The sequence below is a fragment of the Gopherus flavomarginatus genome, chromosome 4 (assembly GCF_025201925.1).
Source record: "Gopherus flavomarginatus isolate rGopFla2 chromosome 4, rGopFla2.mat.asm, whole genome shotgun sequence".
In the NCBI taxonomy this organism is placed as follows: Eukaryota; Metazoa; Chordata; order Testudines; family Testudinidae; genus Gopherus; species Gopherus flavomarginatus.
Window position 1 is genome coordinate 121057243 of NC_066620.1, and position 21020 is coordinate 121078262.

At 40.4% G+C, this 21020-nt stretch overlaps 1 protein-coding gene across 1 annotated transcript in view; it reads right to left on the reverse strand.

The window, feature by feature from the left end:
• RNF217 (ring finger protein 217) overlaps positions 1 to 21020 on the reverse strand; it is an 80662-nt gene that overhangs the window by 15741 nt on the left and 43901 nt on the right. The window contains exon 4 of the mRNA XM_050949756.1: positions 11862 to 12063. Coding sequence (XP_050805713.1) covers positions 11862 to 12063 — 202 coding nt within the window. The remainder of the gene's footprint in view (positions 1 to 11861; positions 12064 to 21020) is intronic.

Below are 21020 nucleotides of genomic sequence, written 5' to 3' on the forward strand. Positions count from 1 at the left end.
AAGTCTGGGACTGAAAAAGTGCTGGTTTCACTCTGCAACATAATTTATAACTCATACAATTCCACTGGGAGTGATTTTCCATGCTAAAGGCTGTATGTGAACAGGCAAGGAGTGGCTGTTCTCACAGCAAAGCAGTGTGAAAGGCACCTGAGATTCCGGGAGGGTTGAGAGGACACAGCTGTTCAACTATGCAGATTGTCACATCTATATAGTTACTTCAAATGTGCACAGATGGAGTGTATTCTCCTAGTTAACAAAAAGTAGCAAAGGCTATATTTAATTGCAAATTAAGATTTCACTGGTTACCAACCTATCGGTATCAATCATTCTTTAGGAAATAACTAAAAGGTACAAATGCAAAACAAGATTAAAATCAGTTATTTAAATCAGCAAGCAGAAAATCTTGATTTAAATCAATTTTAATCAAGACTTCCCATTTGCTGATTTAAAATTATAATTAAAATCAGTGATTTAAATCAATCCACACCAGATGATATTGGTCGGCATGCTTGGCAGCAGGAAAAAAATAAGTTACTTTTTAACACATCACCATTCATGGGGTTTAACTGAAGAAACTATTTGTATAAAATGTATGAAATATCTAAATTAGAACACTAAAAAAAGTGACGGAAAGCAACAGAACACCTCTGTTTATCAGAAAGAATGGAACTCATTAGGGCAAGAAACTTAAGTGATGGGGGGAGGGCAGGAGGAGAATTCTCACCACCAGAGAGAAATACCTAGATTACTGCTTGTAATCTGTGCCTTCAAATTCAGTTAATAAATCCCTTGTCCTGCCAGTGCAGGACTGTCCATTTTCTACTACAGGAGTAGGCAACCTATGGCACCTGTGCCAAAGGTGGCATGCGAGCTGATTTTCAGTGGCACTCACACTGCCCGGGTCCTAGCCACCAGTCCAGGGGGCTCTGCATTTTAATTTAATTTTAAATGGAACTTCTTAAATATTTTTAAAACCTTATTTACTTTACATACAACAATAGTTTAGTTGTATATTATAGACTTATAGAAAGAGACCTTCTAAAAGCGTTAAAATGTATTACTGGCACGCGAAACCTTAAATTAGAATGAATAAATGAAGATTTGGCACACCACTTCTGAAAGGTTGCTGACCCCTGTTCTACTACTAGCTGGTATATCCACCCATCCACTTTAAGCTGAGGAGAAGCAGATATAACAGTCTACAACAGAATATTTCTGACGACTCATATGAAACTGAAGCATAAATTGTAATGAATTCCACGGCTAAAAAGGGGTCTGCCATAGCCACCACTAAAGAACTAGTTTATCATTGTAAACAGAATGCACTAATGACATTTTATAGGTATGGCCTCTACATAGAACGCACTGGGCAAGATACACAGCTGGTGTAAAGCCATTGCCTTTAGTGGAGCCTCTACCAATTTACAGCAGCTGAGAACCTAGTCCAACTAATGTACAAGGATCATGATGTTGTCAATCACTATTATAGGAAACATTAAATGCTGAGAAATACTGAAGACTAAGTAAACAACCAAACTTAAAAAGAAAAACTTTTAGAATTCTACACCTTAATTAAGTGGAAGCTAACTGCACAAGATTATCTGACAATAGGAGAATGACTTCAAGCAATTTCAGCTACAGTAGAACCTCAGAGTTAGGAACACCTTGGGAATGGAGGTTGTTCGTAACTCTGAACAAAACATAATGATTGTTCTTTCAGAAGTTTATAACCGAATATGGATTTAATACAGCCTTAAAACTTTAATATGCAGAGGAAAAATGCTGTTTTTTGACCATCTGAATTTAAATGAAACAAGCACAGAAACAGTTTCCTTACCAAATCCTTTTTTTTAGACACTTTTTTTTTTTTAGTAATTTACATTTAACACAGTACTGTGCTGTACAGTATTTGTTTGGTTTTGGGGGGAATTTTTGATCTCTGCTGCCTGATTATGTACATCCAGTTTCAAATGAGGAGTGGCTGACTGGCAGTTCATAACTAGTGTTTGTAACATGGAGGTTCTACTGTACCTTTTCATGTTATTTTGGTATATTTCATGATATTTTTCTTCAGAGTAAGAACTCGTACTCCAATTCCACCTCAAAACACTACAGATTCTCTGTTTACTCCCTCCAAGAAATCTTTTACTCTACATGTGTTATTAAAATTACACTAATTTTTTTTTTAAAAAGCTATTGTTCTATTGAGTTATTTGGACATTGAATTCAACCACTAGTTTTTGTCCATTTATGCATGAATTTCAATACACTAACTATGGAGTCACTCCAGTATCTGTATTGATAATATATATAAACACAAATACAGGCAGTTCTAGCTAATACTAGTCTCAGTTCCCATCTGGATTAAAAAAATCAGATACATATATGAGGACTCATTATCAGGCCAGTAATCAATAAGCCTGGCATCTGCATGCAGATGTCTAAGAAAGACTGGACACTGGAGACATATGCTGGTTTCTGCAGTGATTAAATTGTGTATATATCCTGCTGAATCATGCACTCAGTCTTGAGAAGGAAGGGGGGAGTAGAAGATAGAATAAACAGGCATAAAAACATACTATTTCTAAATCTTAGAACTAGAGCAAGTTTTTAAACAGTTATTTCTGATATAAAAGTTTCAGTTGTTATAATGGAATCTGTTTTATGGCTGTTTTGCCTTGCTACGTAGCATGGAATCAGTAATGCAGCACATTAAATTTACCATTTAATGCACTTAATTGGAGTCAGATGATGCTTTTATAAATTTAAACAGGCTGTGTATTTTTTTCCCCCGTTTTCAGAGACCAACGGGATTCACAATCCCTGCCATAATAAACCTTAGTTAGGCTACATCTACGCTACAAGGACTACATCTGCTGAGACATCACTGTAGCACAGCCGTGTAGATGCTTGTTATAGCGATGGAAGGGGGTTTTCCATTGCTGTAGTAAATTCACCTCATTAACAGGTGGAAGCTAGGTCAATGGAGAAATTCTTCCACTGACCTAGCAATGTCTATACTGCGGCTTAGGGTCATCTTAACTACACTCCTACATGACATAGCTAGGTCAATCTAAGTTTGAGGTATAGAGCGGGCCTTAATCTGATCATCCTGTTTTCTACAACTCAGCCAAATGAAGGCTACACAGGGTAGAGATGAAATTCTGCTCATTTTTTTGGACACCAGATGCTTAGTCTTACTGCTTTCCCTGGAAACAGTGGACAAACTCCGTTTAAAAAAAATCTGCTGGTTGAAGGCAGAGTGAAAGAGAGGGCCAAAGTGAGGAAAGGAACAATCACTTCAGCTGTATGTATTCCCACTCTCTCTGATTTCTTTTAATATTTTTTAACTAGACAGTCTGCCTATTATCACAGACACATGCAGTTTTTCCTATTGAAACATTTGCTTCTAAACAGCAAGTTTGTTAGCCTGCTGCAAAAAACTTTCCCTTTTTATTTAAACACTAAAATTGAAATCAGGTTTGCATGGTAAAAACCAAATTCAAAGCACTTTAAAGCACAGACTTAGTTATTCCTAAAAACATATTTTTGTTTAAGATAAGCATTTTCCTTCCAAAAAGAGAAATTAAAATGCTGCTGGAGATATTTCACTTTGATCACATGGCACTCCACTTCCTCACTACATCCCCCCAATTCTTTCATGAGTCCCAGACCTAAATGCCAATTCATTTTGCTATAGGGCTGACAGTCAGGAAATCCCACTTCTCTATACTAAAGGGTTGTTTTAATTTATACTATACTTCATATATGCTATTTTCCTACAAGTTACATTATGTTGTCTCCCCTTTATAGCCTTCTTCAATCCTGCTCCAAGTAGCTATTGGCCAAGAACTAGCATTATAATCTCTTCAAAATTTTCCATAGTATAATAAGTTCTGGATTCACAACTACAAGAACAAACCAAACCCTTACAGTTTTAGTTCAAGGCCAGATCCAAAACTGGAATGAAACTATTTTCAGTTCTGGTTCAGAGATACTTGAAAGTTCCCAAGAACAGACTCTCTCCACAAGACAGTGAAAAATCTTACAAGTGTAGCTTATCTCAAGATTTCCACCATACGGCAGAATTCACAAGCTGAGCTGAAATCTCGTAAATATCAGCTCAATTTCAGCATTTTCCACCTTCCTGAATGAAGGAATTATCAGGAGACAAGCTTGTAAGAAACTGATGCCGTTTAATACATAACATTCCCCTGATTCAGACAGCCAATTATACGCTAAATCTACTCTGCAGCCTAATGTTTTCTCCTCAGCAATCTTGAGTCCTAATTAGATTCAAACCATTCTAGTTTTATTTTTCAATTTTCTGCTCTGAGATTTGTTGGAATTCCATGGTATTTTGCTACCCATACATTTTTTGTTTCCACATCTTGTACTAGAGCAACACAAAAAAAGCCTGTTTCCCTTCTGCAACAGCATGGAAGATGTTAGGAACATGTATATCAATGCAGAATTCTCTGGTTGAGTCATCCTAGGTTCAGGTGCTAAAACCTCACATTAAAATTCAAGATAATTACTACTGAATTATACTGGCAAATAGCTCCAATTAGCTCCATCCATATTTAGGAGGTCAGAGTGTCACAGGGAAGTAGTGAGCTAAAACAGAGGTTGCCCCAGAGAGAAATCCTACAGTAAAATTCAGTAAGTAAACATAGGCTGAGGTTTTGCATTCTACTACTCCTATCGACTTATCAAGAAAATCCAGTCACAAGAGCACTTACAAACAAAGAAATGAAGAGTTAAGGACATCAAATCTTATACAGCCCAAACAGGGAGAAATGTATTGTCATCATAAAACAACAAATTTAACTCTGATCCAAGGATTACTGGGGCTGTATGTATTTGTTACCTCCACATCAGTATTTAAACAGTATTTCCCAAAATAAAAAAAATAGTATTTTTGGTGGTTTTTTTTTTTTGCTGTAACAATAGAAATGTTGTTTCTGGCAGATACATAACAATACAATACAAAGACTGCTGCAGCCTGGTCGATGAGCTGATGCCAACCATATCTGTAGAGGTCTGAGTCTTAGCCTGGCGTGATGCACACATAGGTACAGGACGCCATGTGACCCAGCAACCTGAGACACTGCCTCGCTGTGGTGGTGGGAAACTTCCAGAGGCTGGTAATTATGCTTGCTATAGCCAGGAGCCAGCCCTCCGGGAGGAAAGCCCTTGCTTAGGTTGCATCCCGGACTGCCCTGATGAACTCTATTGTTTGAGTAGGGGAGAGGACAGATTTTCTGGCGTTCAGCATGATGCCCAAGTGACTGAACATGTCCATGACCAGTTATACTTGAGATCGGACTTGTTGGTGAGAGCAGCCCCGTATAAGCCAGTCGTCGAGGTACAGAAAGATGTGCATGTGGTATCAGCAAAGAAAAGCTGCCACAACCGCCATGAACTTGGTAAAGATGCGAGGGGCTGTGCACAAACCGAACGGAAGGGCTGTGAACTGATAGTGCATCTTGTTCACCACGAAACGGATGACACGTCTGTGAGGCGGAGTAATAGAGATGTGAAAGTACACGTCTTTCATATCGAGGGTGACATATCAGTTTCCTGGATCCAGTGAGGGGATAACAGTGGCTAAGGAGACTATGTGGAACTTCAGGTTGACGATGTGCCTGTTGAGCTCCCTGAGGTCCAGAATGGGTCTTAGGCCACCCTTTGCCTTGGGGACAAGGAAATAACGGGAGTAGAAACCCTTGTCCAAGAGCTCCTGAGGCACTTCCTCCACTGCCCCTAAGGCAAGGAGGGATTGTACCTCCTGGGCAAGGAGCACCTCATGAGAAAGGTCCCTGAAGAGGGATGGGGAAGGAAGGTGGGAGCGGAAATGGATGTTTCCTGTGGATGTCTGTTATGTGCAGGATCTGGAGCATAACAGTGTGAGAGGGTTGGTGAGACAGAGGGCTCAGCGGTACCCCAGTTCCAGGTTTCACCCCTGGGAACCCATCACACACTGTCATCAGTTTTTAAACAGATGAAAATTAGGCAAAAAGGCCAGGTTTCCAGAAATGTGTGAGCAGTCATACTCGCAAAGTTTGTGCACACATTTTTGTGAGCCCACATTTCTAAATATGCCCTCAACAAAATGTTAATTAGAACAGGGCATTTGTCAGAAAAGTTACTTCTGTTTTGTATTACAATTGCTTTACTGTATTTTAGCACACACAGTATATACCTACACATTTGGAACCTAAAGTCTAGATTTTTCATGACTGCATGTTCTTAGACAGGTTCCTATGAATAGCTTACTTTTAGACCAAAGGACTGCATTAGTTAACCCCTCATGTCTTGCTGGGTGTTAAAGATGCTTTTTTGAGTGTAATGAATGAATGGACTGGAGAGCTGCTGCTACAGTTGGTGATGCTACCACAGAGTATATCTTCAAAAGTATATGGGCAACTCTTGATTCAGTGCAAAGCGGAGCAACAGGATCTGGTCCAAGAGGTAAGTATAGCTGAACCACTTGGTAATAGTAGCCATATGGTAAATTAAATTTAACAACCTTCTAGGGGGGTTAAAATACCAAAGAAATCCACCACAGTAGCATTTAACTTCAAAAAGGGGAACTACACAAAAATAAGAAAGCTAATTAAATGGAAATTAAAAGGAACAGTCACAAGGGTGAAATGCCTGCAAAGTACATGAAGACTATTTAAAAACACCATAATAGAGGCTTAAACTAAATATATACACCACAAAAAACCAGTAAGAGGACCAAAAAATGCCACCATAGCTGAACAGCAGAGTAAAAGAACCAGTTGGAGGTAAAAAGGCATCCTCTAAAAATTGGAAGTCAAATCCTATTGAGGAAAATAGAAAGGAGTATAGAAACTCTAGTAAGTCAAGTATAACGAGATAGAACAAGAACAAATTTGAAAAGTAACTAGTTAAGGACATAAAAACTAGCAGCATTTTTTTTTTTAAGTACATCAGACGCTTACCAAACAGTCAGTGTGGGTCACTAGACGATCAAGGTGCTAAAGAAACATTTAAAGGAGACCAGGTTGTTGCCGAGTAGCTAAATGAATTCTATGCAGTGGTCTTAACTGCAAAGGATGTTAGGGAGATTCCCACACCTGAGCCATTCTTTTTAGGTGAGGAATTGTCCCAGATTGAGATGTCACCAGAAGAGGTTTTGGAACAAATTGATAAATTAAACAGTAATAAGTCACCAAGACCAAATGGTATTCATCCAAGAGTTCTAAAGAAACCCAAATATGAAATTGCAGAACCTCTAACTGTGGTATGTAACTCCATTAAATGAATGTCTACCAGATGACTGAAGCGTAGTTAAGGTAATGATGATTTTTTAAAAAGGCTTCAGAGGTGATCCTGGCAATTACAGGTCAGTAAGCCTAACTTCAGTACCAGGCATTTGGTTGAAACTATAGTAAAGAACAAAATTATCAGACACATAGATGAACATGATATATTGGGGAAGAATCAAGATGGCTTCTGTAAAGAGAAATCATGCCTCACCAATCTATTAGAATTCTTTGAGAGTCAACAAGCATGTGGATAAGGATTATCCTGCTGATAAACTCTACTTGAACTTTCAGACAACTTTTCACAAGGTCCCTCACCAAAAGCTCTTAAGTAAACTAAGCAGTCATGGGATAAGAGGAAAGGTGTTCTTGTGGATCAGTAACCAGCTAAAAGATAGGAAACAAAGGGTAAGAATAAATGGTCAGTTTTCACAATGGATAGAAGTAAACAGCAGAATCTCCAAAGGATCTGTACTGGGACCTGTGCTATTCAACAAATTCATACATGATCTGGGAAAAGGGATGAACAGTGAGGTGGCAACATTTGCAAACACCACAAAATTACTCAAGATAGTTAAGCCCAAAGATGACAGAGAAGAGTTACAAAGAGATCTCCCTAAATTGGGTGGCTAGGCTACAAAATGGCTGATGAAATTCAATGCTGGTCAGTATAAGAACATAAGAATGGCCATACTGGGTCAGACCAAAAGTCCATCCAGCCCAGTATCCTGTCTACCGACAGTGACCAATGTCGGTGTCCCAGAGGGAGTGAACCTAACAGGTAATTATCAAGTGATCTTCTCCTGCCATCCATCTCCACCCTCTGACAAACAGAGGCTAGGGACACCATTCCTTACCCATCCTGGCTAATACCCATTAATGGAGTTATCCTCCATGAATTTATCTAGTTCTCTTTTAAACCCGGTTATAGTCCTAGCGTTCGCAACCTCCTCCACAGGTTGACTATGCCCTGTTTGAAGAAGAATGTCCTTTTATTTGTTTTAAACCTGCTGGCCATCAATTTCATTTGATGGCCCCTAGTTCTTATATTATGTGAACAAGTAAATAACTTTTCCTTATTCACTTTCTCCACACCACTCTTGATTTTATATACCTCTATCATAACCCCCCTTTGTCTCCTCTTTTCTAAGCTGAAAAGTCCTAGCCTCTTTAATCTCTCCTCATATGGGACCCGTTCCAAACCCCTAATCATTTTAATTGCCCTCTCTGAACCTTTTCTAATGCTAGTATATCTTTTTTGAGACGAGGAGACCACATCTGTACGCAGTATTCAAGGTAAGTATAAAGTAATGCACAACAGAAAACGTAATCCCAACTATAAATGCAAAATGATGAGTCTAAAATTAGCTGTTACCACTCTGGAGAGAGATCTTGGATTGTGGATAGTTCCCTGAAAACTTCTGCTCATTGTGCAGAGGCAGTCAAAAAAGATCACAGAATGTTAGGAATCATTAGGAAAGTGATAAAAGATATCATAATGCCACTATATAAAACCATGCTATCTAAATCCATGCCTACACCTTGAATACTGAGTGCAGTTCTGCTGGCCTCATCTCAAAAAAAAAATTATATATATATATATATATATTAGAATTGGAAAAGGTGCCGAGGAGGGCAACAAAGATGATTACGTGGTATGGAACAGGCTCTAGAGGAGGAAAGATTGAACAGACTGACTGTTCATCTTAGGAAAAAGAGAACTAAAAAGGGATGTAATAGAGGTGGAAGTGTTATTTACCCCTTCACATAACACAAGAAGAAGGGGTCACCCAAAGAAATTAATAGGCAACTGATTTAAAACAAACAAAAGGAAGCACTTCTTCATACAATGCAGAGCTAACCTATGGAACTCAATGCCATGGGATATTGTGAAGGCCAAAATTATACCTGGTTTCTAAAAAGAATTAGATAAGTTAATGGAAAATAGGTCCATCAAAGACTATTATCCAAAATGGTAAGGGACAATCCCATGCTCTAGGTGGCCATAAACTGCCCATTGCCAGAAGCTGGGACTGGAGAACACGATCACTCAAAATTGCCCTGTTCTGTTCATTCCCTCTGAAGCATCTGGCACTGGCCTCTGTCAAAAGACAGGATACTAGGGTTAGATGGACCACTGGCCTGACCCAATATGGCCACTCTTATGGCAAAAGCAAAGAGCACAACAGCTATCAGAAGACCCTAATATGGTTGCAGAGAGAAGGGGACAGGAAGGAAGAAGAGGATAGAGCAAAGGGAAAATAAATGTGTGGCAGGGTAGGGTGAGGGGAGAAAAAGGGCAAAAGGAAGGATGATGAGCTAAGCAAAGGGGATCAGAAGCAAGCTGAAAAAAGAAGGGAGGACAACAGTTTTCCCCAAATAAAATGTAACTCTATAAAATATATTTTGAATGGGAGTTAACAATTCACCAGCATCACATGCTAGTTAAACTATGAGTAACAAACTAGAATAAGAAAAAAAAAATAGCATTTACAACAGCATCCTCAAACTGATGCAGAAACACTAAGTAAATAATTTACTCCACCCAACAAACCTACAAGATAAAGTAACATTGTTCCCTTTTTACAGAATTGGCGAAAGAGAGACTTTAAAATAACTTGCCCAAGGCCATAAAGAAAGCAGTCAGAAGTCCTCAGATTGGAAGTTAGGAATTCCTCTCACCCAGTCTCATAACTTCCTTCTAGTCCATGTTGACTCTCAAAAGGTATTATACTGGTTTTGAAAGTTGAAGTTCAATGAGGTGGCTGGCCATGAATATGATAGCATTGATGATCAAAAACCAAAATTTTTGTCCTGAGGTACATTTTTGGTATTTTAACGTTTGCTTTCTTCCTCCTTTGGGATGAGACGTCGTAATATCAGAAATTTACCCAGAATGGGAAGTTCACAAAAATGTAAACCCAGAAGTGTTTCATTTTGCTGTTTTAAATTGAAACTATTTTGATATTCCTGAATCAAAATGTTTCACTGCTGCTTGTTTGAACTGTGTCCACCCAAGCTGCCATAGAACCTCATGTTCCTCATGCCCCCATTCTCCTCTCTCGGCCAGACAACATCTTCCATGATGCACCACGGTGGTTCAACCAAAGAGGAGATTGTGATTTAGTATGGACTGTAGAATAAGACAGGACAACTACAACTCCCATGAGGCTCCACAATAGGCACAGTTCAATGTCAAACTGACAAGAAATGAAATGTTTTAATTCAGGATGACCCAACTCAAAATATTCCATTTAGATAGCAGATCAAAAATAGACGATACAAATTTGGAAAAAAAAATATCAAAATTTTTCTGCAGAAACTGTTTTTTTCAATGGAAGAACACTGACAGAAAATTCTCAGTCAGCTGTAGATGAGCATTGTTTTGTATTAGTGCTTCAGAGGACTAAGTCTGGTAGTGAGACAAACAGAAGGGTAACATCATTGGGATGTCATGCATCTGACGAAGTTGGTATTCACCCACAAAAGCTTATGCTCCAATACATCTGTTAGTCTATCACAGGGGTAGGCAACCTACGGCACGTGTGCCAAAGGCAGCACACAAGCTGATTTTCAGTGGCACTCACACTGCCCAGGTCCTGGCCACCGGTCTGGGGAGCTCTTCATTTTAATTTAATTTTAAATGAAGATCTTAAACATTTTAAAAACCTTATTTACTTTACATATAACAATAGTTTAGTTATATATTATAGACTTATAGAAAGATCTTCTAAAAACATTAAAATGTATTACTGGCACATGAAACCTTAAATTAGAGTGAATAAATGAAGTCTTGGCACCTCACTTCTGAAAGGTTGCTGACCCCTGGTCTAAAAGGTGCCACAGGACTCTTTGCTGCTTTTTGCAGATCCAGACTAATACGGCTATTCCTCTGATACTTATCACGGGGACAGTGCCCTTGCTTACTATATAAGACCACCAATGTGGTTATCATTGCATCATCAAGAAAGTGCTGATTCTCCCACTAATCAAAACAGGTGTGTGTGTGCGCACACAGTACACAAAAATAATATGGGACCGAACGCAAAAGAGAAATATAGGATTTCAGTGTTTAAATCTGAGTATTTCATAAAATGATGTTTACCACAGCACCCTGGTTTCTCAGGATATAACATGGAACAAAGGATTCATTTAAATGCCCTAAGTCACAACAAAAGAATACTTAGAAAATGTACGCACAGGACAACTATAAGTTTATCTTTCTGGAAGTATATGCTTCAGCTCCCCATGAAAACAGTTTTATGTTAGGATGCAAAGTTTTTTCAATTTGCTTGCTACAGTAACACTCCGATTATGAAAAAGTTTCAATACAAGAGAAGTCAATTAGAAAAGTAAAAGTAAAAAAAGAGCTTATTCACCCATAACCCATTGATTAAAAATTCCAAATGCTAAATTTGTTTATATTTTTAATGAAGCATCTTGAAACAACCCAACTTCTTTATAAAGAAGCCTATGATGCATTTTGGACCAATTGTTAATTAGTTAATACTTTTACCACTCATCACTTCATAATGCAGTTCTCTGCAAGGCACATCATCCACTCACCACAGACAGAGCCTCGCACTAATCTCCTTAAATGCGGTCTCTCAGGGAGGTAGCGATATTTGCATCCAAATATACTGAGGTTTGACGTGTGATCTCCAAAGAAACGGAGCTGGCGGTATCTCTCCCCACAGCGGTAACAGAAATTAGTGTTACATTGTGAACAGGTCATGTGGTCACACCCTTCTGTTCTCTGGATGTGGATCTTTATGAGCACAAGAGGAAGAAAAAGAAAATGTTAATTTAATTAAACAAACAAACAAACAAAACCATTAAAGCAAGTACTACCTAATAATTATCTGGAACAAAGATCAGATGAAGAGTCATGATGAGTTATTCCCAGAGTAACAGTCACCCTGATACTGTCCCAGCCATTCCATCAGTAATATGATTGACTTCAATAAGTGTACAATTACATTCACACATTTGTTCATAGAGCAGCAAACCTGAATATTTCCCTTAAATTCATTTCCAGAATTCCACTTAAGGATTACCTCCCCATTTATCTCCCCTCTCCTTTTTTTAAGAAAACAATCTTTTTTGCACCCCAGATAAAATCCCAAGAGAGTTCTCCAAATAATCCAAATATCATTGCAGTTTGAAAATGATAAGAACTCTGGTGATTATTCAGATACATTATTCAGTACTGCAACTATGGTTCAATTCAAAAAGCACTGAAAAACATAACTTAGGAAGGCACCTTTCCCCACATGCTGACCTATCATGACACTCTTCCACCTTGAAAATAGAAGTGAACTCAAGCCCTCCTGGCCCCAAGCATGTTGGTCCCTAGCAACTGCTGAACTCCCCTTTTCTCCACCTTGCCATCCTTGTGTACAAGTTACAGATGTCTGCCTGAGGATCCTGCACACTGAGCGTCATGCACAGAGCCTTGCAAAATGTCAAGTTCAGATCTGGTAAAAGTATTTGTAAATTCATTTTAAAGAGTCAACTAACTGACAGAGCCACTCAGAAGCAGCTGAATAGTGCTTTACATCTCTGACCACACATATTTATGCCTCTGACTGTTGCCCCTTATACTTGGAGCAGCCTTCTGAAATGGTCCAGTCTCCACCTTTACATCACTCAAATCACTACTGAAAACCCAACTCTGCACCACTGCCCAGTTCTTGCTTTCCCCACCCTCCGCCCCTGAAGTATAGCGAAAACAAGCAACAAAAACCCATGGAAACAACAAGATATGTTCCTATCTTCACTCAAATTTTAAGTTGTATTTTGTCTCTTCCCCCTCCCCCCCCCCACACACATTGCTCTCTTCCAATTATCAGCAGTTTAAGGGAGAGACTTGTCTTCTTATGTCTGAGCAGAATCTAGCATACCTTAGACCAGCAGTTCTCAAACTGTGGGTCAGGACCATTTTAATGGTATTGCCAGGGCTGGCATTAGATAGGCTGGGGCCACCCAGGGCTCAGGCTTTGGCTTCAGCCCTGGGCAGCGGGGCTCAGGTTACAGGCCTCCTGCCCAAGGACAAAGCCCTTGGGCTTTGGGCCCCTCTGCCCAGGGTGGTGGGGTTCAGTCTTTGGCCCCCCTGCTCAGAGCAGTGGGGCTCGGGCAGGCTCAGGCTTCAGTCCCCCATCTTGGGGTCGCGTAGTAATTTTTGTTGTCAGAAGGGGGTCACAGTGCTATGAAGTTTGAGAACCCCCAATTTAGACGCTACTATAACATGAACACTAAAAACAAACCCCAACACATTTTTTTTTAAAAATTAAAGAGTAAAGTATCTCTTCTACATCCCCTTCTCTGATATGAGTTCTCACATACCATTTGTGGCCATTTTACGTCTCTTCCTCCACCCCTTCAACTTTTTCTTTATCTTGACAAGCAGGTAGCCACTGGGGCACTTTTCCTCAGAAAAAGACATGGTATCAGCTCAGAAATCCTTGTCAGTGATACTAGTACATCAGGGAGCAGAGGGTGCTGAAAATCATCATTAGCATCACATTTTCTCTACACCACCACTTTCAACCACTTACACATTAAGAGAGACCAAAGTATCACTTTTAAAGTGCACCACTCGGCAGAGCCTAGGGTCAAAGATGTCTCGCACAACAGAATGACAGGTATTTCTATCACACTACCACCATATATACCCCAATTTGTATGTAAAATTTAAAATTGTATAAAAAATACCTCACAAAAGACAAAACATTTCAAGTTCTGGATCCTAGTTCCTAGTATCTGCAGTCAGAATAGGCCTCAAACTGAAAACTGCTAAAGGATATCCCAAAAAATCTTAGCACGCAAGACTAAGGGAATTATCCCTGAAGATTCAGTCTCATATCTTTAATATCCTTCTTCAATATTAAACCCATCCTTAAATAAACCACTAAAACACACACCATGCACATACTTAAAATGAATCACTGCATGATCTTATTGCTGTCCTTGTCCTTCTCCATCCTCCTCTTCCATAAATATGCATGGAGCAGCACAGCCCCACCGTCAGGAAGGCAGCCTGTCCTGGGCACCCCCAAAGCTCAGCCCCATCATCCTAGCTGTACTCCCGGTGGTAGCCATGAAGTAGCTGCCAGTATTAGCTGGCAAGTTCTGAAGGTACATGCATCTTCAAATCGGAAATTTTTGCTACACACTACTGATGTGACTCTTTCCAAAGCAAACATATTTCAACCTTGATTATCCAAAGCACCTTTTATCAGCTATCATGACCCTGCTTTGGATGTCGAAACTCAGATAAACAGAGGAGTTCTTCGGTGTCATTCAGATGCTCAAAGCTGAACTTACTATGGCCTCTGCAGATGAACAACTAGAATATCCTCACTGAGGGGATCATAGAATTAGAGGGTTAGAAGGGACTGCAAGGGTCATCTAGTCTAACCACCTGCCAAGATGCACGGTTTCATGCATCTGAATCATCCAAACAGATGGCTATCCCACTGCCTCCTTCTGAAAACCTTGAGTGAACAAGCTTCCACAACTTCCCAAGGCATTCTGTTCCATTTTCCTACTGTTCTTAGAGTTAGGAAATTTTTCCTGAGTTTTAGTCTAAATCTGCTGTTCTGTAGTTTGAACCCATTGGCTCTTGTCCTGCCCTCTGTGGTAGCAGAGAACAACTTTTCTCCATATGTTTTATTGCAGCCTTTCAAGTATTTGAAGACCGCTATCATGATCCCCCCTTAATATCCTCTTTTCCAAACTAAACATACCCAGTTCCTTCAGCCTTTGCTCATATGGTTGGCATTCCATCCCTTTGATCATCTTTGTTGCTCACCTCTTGATCCTTTCCAGTTTCTCTATATTCTTTCTATACAGTTACCAAAATTGGACACAGTACTCCAGCTGAGGCTTAACCACCGCCACGTAGAGCAGTACTATCATCTCCCATGACTTGCATACGAGGCCTCTGTTAATGCAACCTAAAATTGCATTTGCTTTTTTTGTAACAGCATCACCTTGCTGACTCATGTTGAGGTTGTGCTCCACCACCGCTCCTTGATCCTTTACAACAGTGCTGCTGCCAAGTGCGTTATCCCCCATTCTGTATTTGTGCATTTGGTTTTTCTTCCCTAACTGTAGCACCTTACATTTGTCTTTGTTGAATTTCATTCTGTCGTCTATAGCCCAGTTCTCCAATTTATTAAGATCCCTCTGAATTTTAGCTCTGCCCACCTCTGCTTTAGAGGATAAACTATGACCCGCGGGACCATCCTGCTCAGCCCGAGCTCCCATCTGGGGAGGCTTGCCTCCAGCCCCTCCCCTGCTGTCCCGTCCCCCTGCAGTAACGGCGCAGTGGCGGCAGGGCTGCAAGTTTCTGCCACTCTGAGCAGCATGGTGGGGAGGAGGGGGTGTTGGATAAGGAGCAGAGGGTTGCGGGGGGCAGATAGGGACAGGGAGCAGGGGACAGTTGGATGGGGCAGAGGCTTGGAGGGGGCGGTCAGGGGATGAGGAACAAGGGGGATGGATAGGGGTGGGAGTCCCGGGGGGCCTGTCAGGGGGCGGAGGTATGGATAGGGGTTGGGGCAGTCAGGGAGAAGGGGGGGGTTGAATAGGGGGTGGGGTCCCGGGGGGCAGCTGGGGTAGGGGTCCCAGGAGGGGGCAGTCAGGGGACAAGGAGCAGGGGGGGTTGGATGGGTCAGAGATTCTGAGGGCAGTAGTCAGGGGACGGGAAGTGGGGGGCGGGCAGGCTGTTTGAGGAGGCACAGCCTTCCCTACCTGGCCCTTCACACAGTTTTGCAATACCAAGGTGGCCCTCAGGCCAAAAAGTTTGCTCACCCCACTCTAAAGTGTTGGCAAACCACCCCCCCCTTGCCCCCACTTTGTGGCATCTGCAAATTTGATCAGTATGCTCCCAATTCTTACATCCAGGCCATTAATAAACATGTTAAACACCACCAGACTTAGAACAGAACCCCACTTGAGACCTCCCTCCAATCTGACATTGTTCAATTAATAGTTACACTCTTTGTTTGTGGTTGTTAAACCAATTATGTATTTACTAAATGGTAGTTCCACCAAGTCCACATTTCTCCAGCTCACTTTTCAGAATGTCATGTGGGGCTGTGTCAAAAGCCTTGCTGAAGTCCAGGTATATTATATCCATTGCATTCCCCCTATCCACCAAACCAGGTACCCGGTCAAGGAAGAAAATCAAGTTGGTTTGGCATGATTCGTTCTCAGTAAATCCATGCTGGCTGCTAGTGATTACCTCTTCAGCTTCCAGGTATTTGCAAACTGAATATTTTATACACTGCTCTGGTAGTTTCCCGAGGGCTGAAGTCAGGCTGACTGGTCTACAGTTCTCTGGCTCCTCCTTTTTCCTTTTTAAAGATAGGCATTATGTTAGCCCTGCTCCAGTCTTTCAGGACCTCTCCTATCATCCATAAATTTGCAAATATCATTGCCAGTGGTGCCAAGATTTCTTCAGCTAATTCCTTCAGTACCTGGGATGAAGAGCATCAAACCATGCTGATTTGAATTCATTCAAACTGGTCAAAAGATCTCTAACATGTTCTTTATCCCAATCTACATTTCTTCCCCTTTAATGTCTATGGTAACTTCCGGTCACTTGTTAATTTTTGTGAGAAGACTGAAGCAAAGTAGGCATTGAGCAGCTCTGCCTTCCTAACATTTTCCGTTCCCAGCTCATGTTTTCCATTGAGCAGTGGACCCCCACCATTCCTGATCTTCCTTTTTTGTCTGTAGCGATCTTACAACATAAGAAGAAAACTTTCATACTATAACTGTGAGATGTGTTTTCTTATTTCTAGATAAAAGCTAAATATCTCCACATGCAATATATATACTTGTCCCTAATTTCCAAAGAAAACAGTCTGAGAAATAAACTGAGATTCCTCACTGGAAGCCAACATGGGATAAATCTGCAGAGGCCAGGGGGAACAATAACAGAAATTAAGCATTGACTGACTTCAGTTCCCCAAGTGATGGGATATTGCTCGACCACTCAAGGAACTCAGAGAACTCAACTTTTAGGTGCCACTTGCAGAGACCTGAGTGTACATCCCCAAGAATATGTACACAAGTGCCTCTGGAAGCTGGAAATTTGAAACAACTGGCTTTGCTTTTTCCTCCAGTGACTGTATTTTCAATTGTAAAACATTTTCTTCAAAATTTACCACTTAATTGTTATTCTGATTAGTTTCAAAAAATTGCCACACATCTTTAACAGTGTTCCTGGAGCTTCATATCACATGCAGAGACTAACAGTGCCAGATGAAGTCTGTATAATTCAGTCAGGATGCTTAGAAATTCAGAAATGACATTTCATTTGATAAACTTCAGCTCTGGTTCAGATGGGTATTTCTCCCTCCACCCCTCTATAATCCTACAGTGGAGATGGATCATGCAGCTAAAGGTTGAGGAAAAGTGACCGTTAACGGATCACATGTCATTTGCATGTTTCTACCCTACTGGGCAAAACAGCAGGAGTATGATATGCAATAGACACCACAAGGAATGTGCAGCCCTAGATATTCACTTTGCTATAATTAGCAAAGTACATTGCAGTTGCTTGATAAACTTCATTTCTTTGTTACAGAGGAGGACAACACAGAAATGGAGAAAGGAGAATAACCAAACAGAAGACAGTTTGAATCTCTGAAGAATCTATTATTGGCTTAACCCTGCATAGCAACGAGCACCCTTAACTCCCACTGAAGTCAAAGAACATTCTTCATATTACAGGATTAGGCCTACATAGCACTTTTATCCAAGAATCCAACAGTGCTTTACAAAAGGTGGGAAATTATACCCATTTTACAGATGGGCAAATTGCACCATAGAGCTATATGACTTGGCCAGGATGTCGCACTGAATCAGTGGCTGAGTCTGGAATAGATCTCTAAACATCTACATGGCTATTTTATAACTATGTAAAAAACAAACAAACGACTGCATATTTCTTTACAATATGTATGAGCTGGCTAACAGGGCCGACTCTAGTTGTGGGGAGGAGCTGTCCATCAAAAATGTACATTTAAATCCTTTCATATATCTGCACTAATTTGTTTCCCTCAATAAAAAGGAGCCCAGTTAGTTCCTTAAAAGATTCAGCTGGAAATACCCAACAATCAACTTTCTGGATTATTTGATGATACTCAAGTTAATTTGAATATCTGATCCACAAAAAGTGCAAGTATGTCCTGATTTGTACCAGTTTTCTTGTTCACTCAACTTCCTTCGGCTATTCAAAGTTCTACAACTGTAACTCACCAGCCTTTTTAAGTTAAGTTTTCTTCTGTCACCCTAAAATGCGTTTTCTCCTGAAATCTTTGGCATGTTCACATTTTCTACATACAGCACTTTGTTTTATTGTATAGCAAATACATTTGAGGAAGAAGGGGAATTTTGTGGGGAAGTTTTTAAACACACTATTTCAAGAAGTTTCAAAAACTTTTGGTTGAGGAAACGGGTATACTAATTATATTCCTTTTCATCGGCTATGTATACAGGAGATTTTATACTGTCCTAGACATCTCCGACTGAAATAAACCCAGGACTTTTCACCAAGAAGCAGAACTATTCAGAAAGTCACACTGCACTACATATCCCAAAACAGAAAACACAGGATCTGTTAAAAAAAGCTAACAAATTATTTAGTCATAAATCATGTAATAAAAGAACCCAAAGAAACCCCAATCCTTTCATTTTAGTTATAATTTACAAATGTTAAAAGCAAAATATAACATTGTTGTGTTTTGACAGCACACGTTTTTGCTTGCTTGTGTAAGCATATCCTGTAGGCAGCGGCTACACCTAAATAAATGTTTCAGTCAGACACAGTAAGGTAGTATTCACTTTCAAAAAATTTAAGGTGGGATTAAAGCTGTGGCCACACAATGGTGTCTTCTGCTCTGTGCACCCTTCTAGAACTTGAAATTCCAAAACATCTACCTCAAAATGTTGGAAAACAAGAAACACAGATCTCCCCAGATATTCCCGAAAGGAACATTCTTGTAACACTAAAAACACCCACAAACTTAAGAAAATCAGAAAAATGCATAAATAAGGTAACAGTTTATTGGTGATGTGTTCACTTCACGAAACGTTGCACCACAACTAACAAATCAGCTGTAATGCTCCACAAGGCTACCGAGGGTTGTGAGGTTCCTCACCACCACCTGCCCTTACCATGAGTAAATCTTGTCTGTGCCTGCTGTGTAACAGTTCCCTGAAATCAACAGCCTCTGGCAACACAAGCACTGCCTTCCAAACTTCTATGCCTCTTTCTCTCTATACAGATAATGATAGGCACACAGCAACCCCCAAATACTTGGGGCATTGCCACAGTGTCCAGAACACAGAATTATCAGACCCACTGGTAAAGGAACGGTACACATCAGCTTTTAAAATTTAACTCAGTACCAGCACTTTGCTTAAAACCACAGCGCTCTGATATATTGAGAATGAAAACAAGAATAAGTTTGCTGTCAAAGAACAGAGATTCAAGTAATAGTGAGCACGAATATTGGAAACAAATGGTTACATACAACAATATAAAGCAAAATCATAACACACTTCCTAAAAATTAAAGCTTAACAAGCTATTCACTTGTCTAAAGTTTATCTTACCCAAAGTTCTCCTCAGTGTTTTCAACCAAGGCTGGCTGAGACCCCTTTTTCCTGAAGAAAAATTGCTGTCTTTTTACTTCCTCAGAGAAAGGCGCCCAGCTGTCTTCTCTGCCTCACAAATACAGTCAAGCAAACCATTAGCGTGCACCTCTAGGTAAAGTTCTCTCCCCCCAACTCTTCTTATATTCTTGTTGTTAGCTTCGTTCTGAAATTCTGACAATCTTCATTTGCATTTAGTTCAGACTGGTGATAGGAAGACCATTGCGAATAAGACAACACGCAATCTACATATAAACTAATAGATGGATAAATCTCTCATCTGACAGAAATCCGGTTTTTCATCTTTGCCAGTGACCACTACCTGGATACAGATTTTAAGAACATTTTTAGTACGTATACAACTTCTTCCACAATATCTGTACATGCACTTCACAATGGAATTAATCCAGTGTGACACCAGTTTTCATTTGAGACCTTACATGACATTCTTTAGTGATCTAGAATGCACACACCAGAGTCATGACATTCCTGTATTCCCTCTACACATACTTTGGCAGTTTGCATTAAGAGGTTCTTGGGTCACATCAGCATTCCCCCAATACCTACCTGTTCATATAATGAGGCAGAACTTGTAAGATGGTACCCTTTGGAAGCAACCAATAATTTTACATTATGCCTTCCTGATGGGAATAACCAGCTTGTCTCTTCGGGTACATATACACTGCACTTTTTACTGTGGAGTGTAGAGTACATACAATAAGTGCCTCCCTAGCACGGGTGTAAATACCACTACAGATGGTGAGGCACTGCTTAGGCAAATACAGACAGGCCTGAACCACACAGTATGTACCCAACACAACTCTCTACATGCCCAAGCAGTGCCTTCCCAGTCTACAAAGCTATTTTTAGTAGCATAGTGTCCCACTGCCTCCCTACTGCTGGAATCTTTCCCTGATGCAAGAAAAGGCTCCAGCATCAGGAAGAGGCTCTGATAGCGGGGAGGCAGCAGGGAAAGGCTCCCTGTTGCTTCTCCTCAGGCCAGAGCCAAAGCTCCAGCAGCAGGGAGCTGCTGAAGCCTTTTCCCATTGCCTCTCCC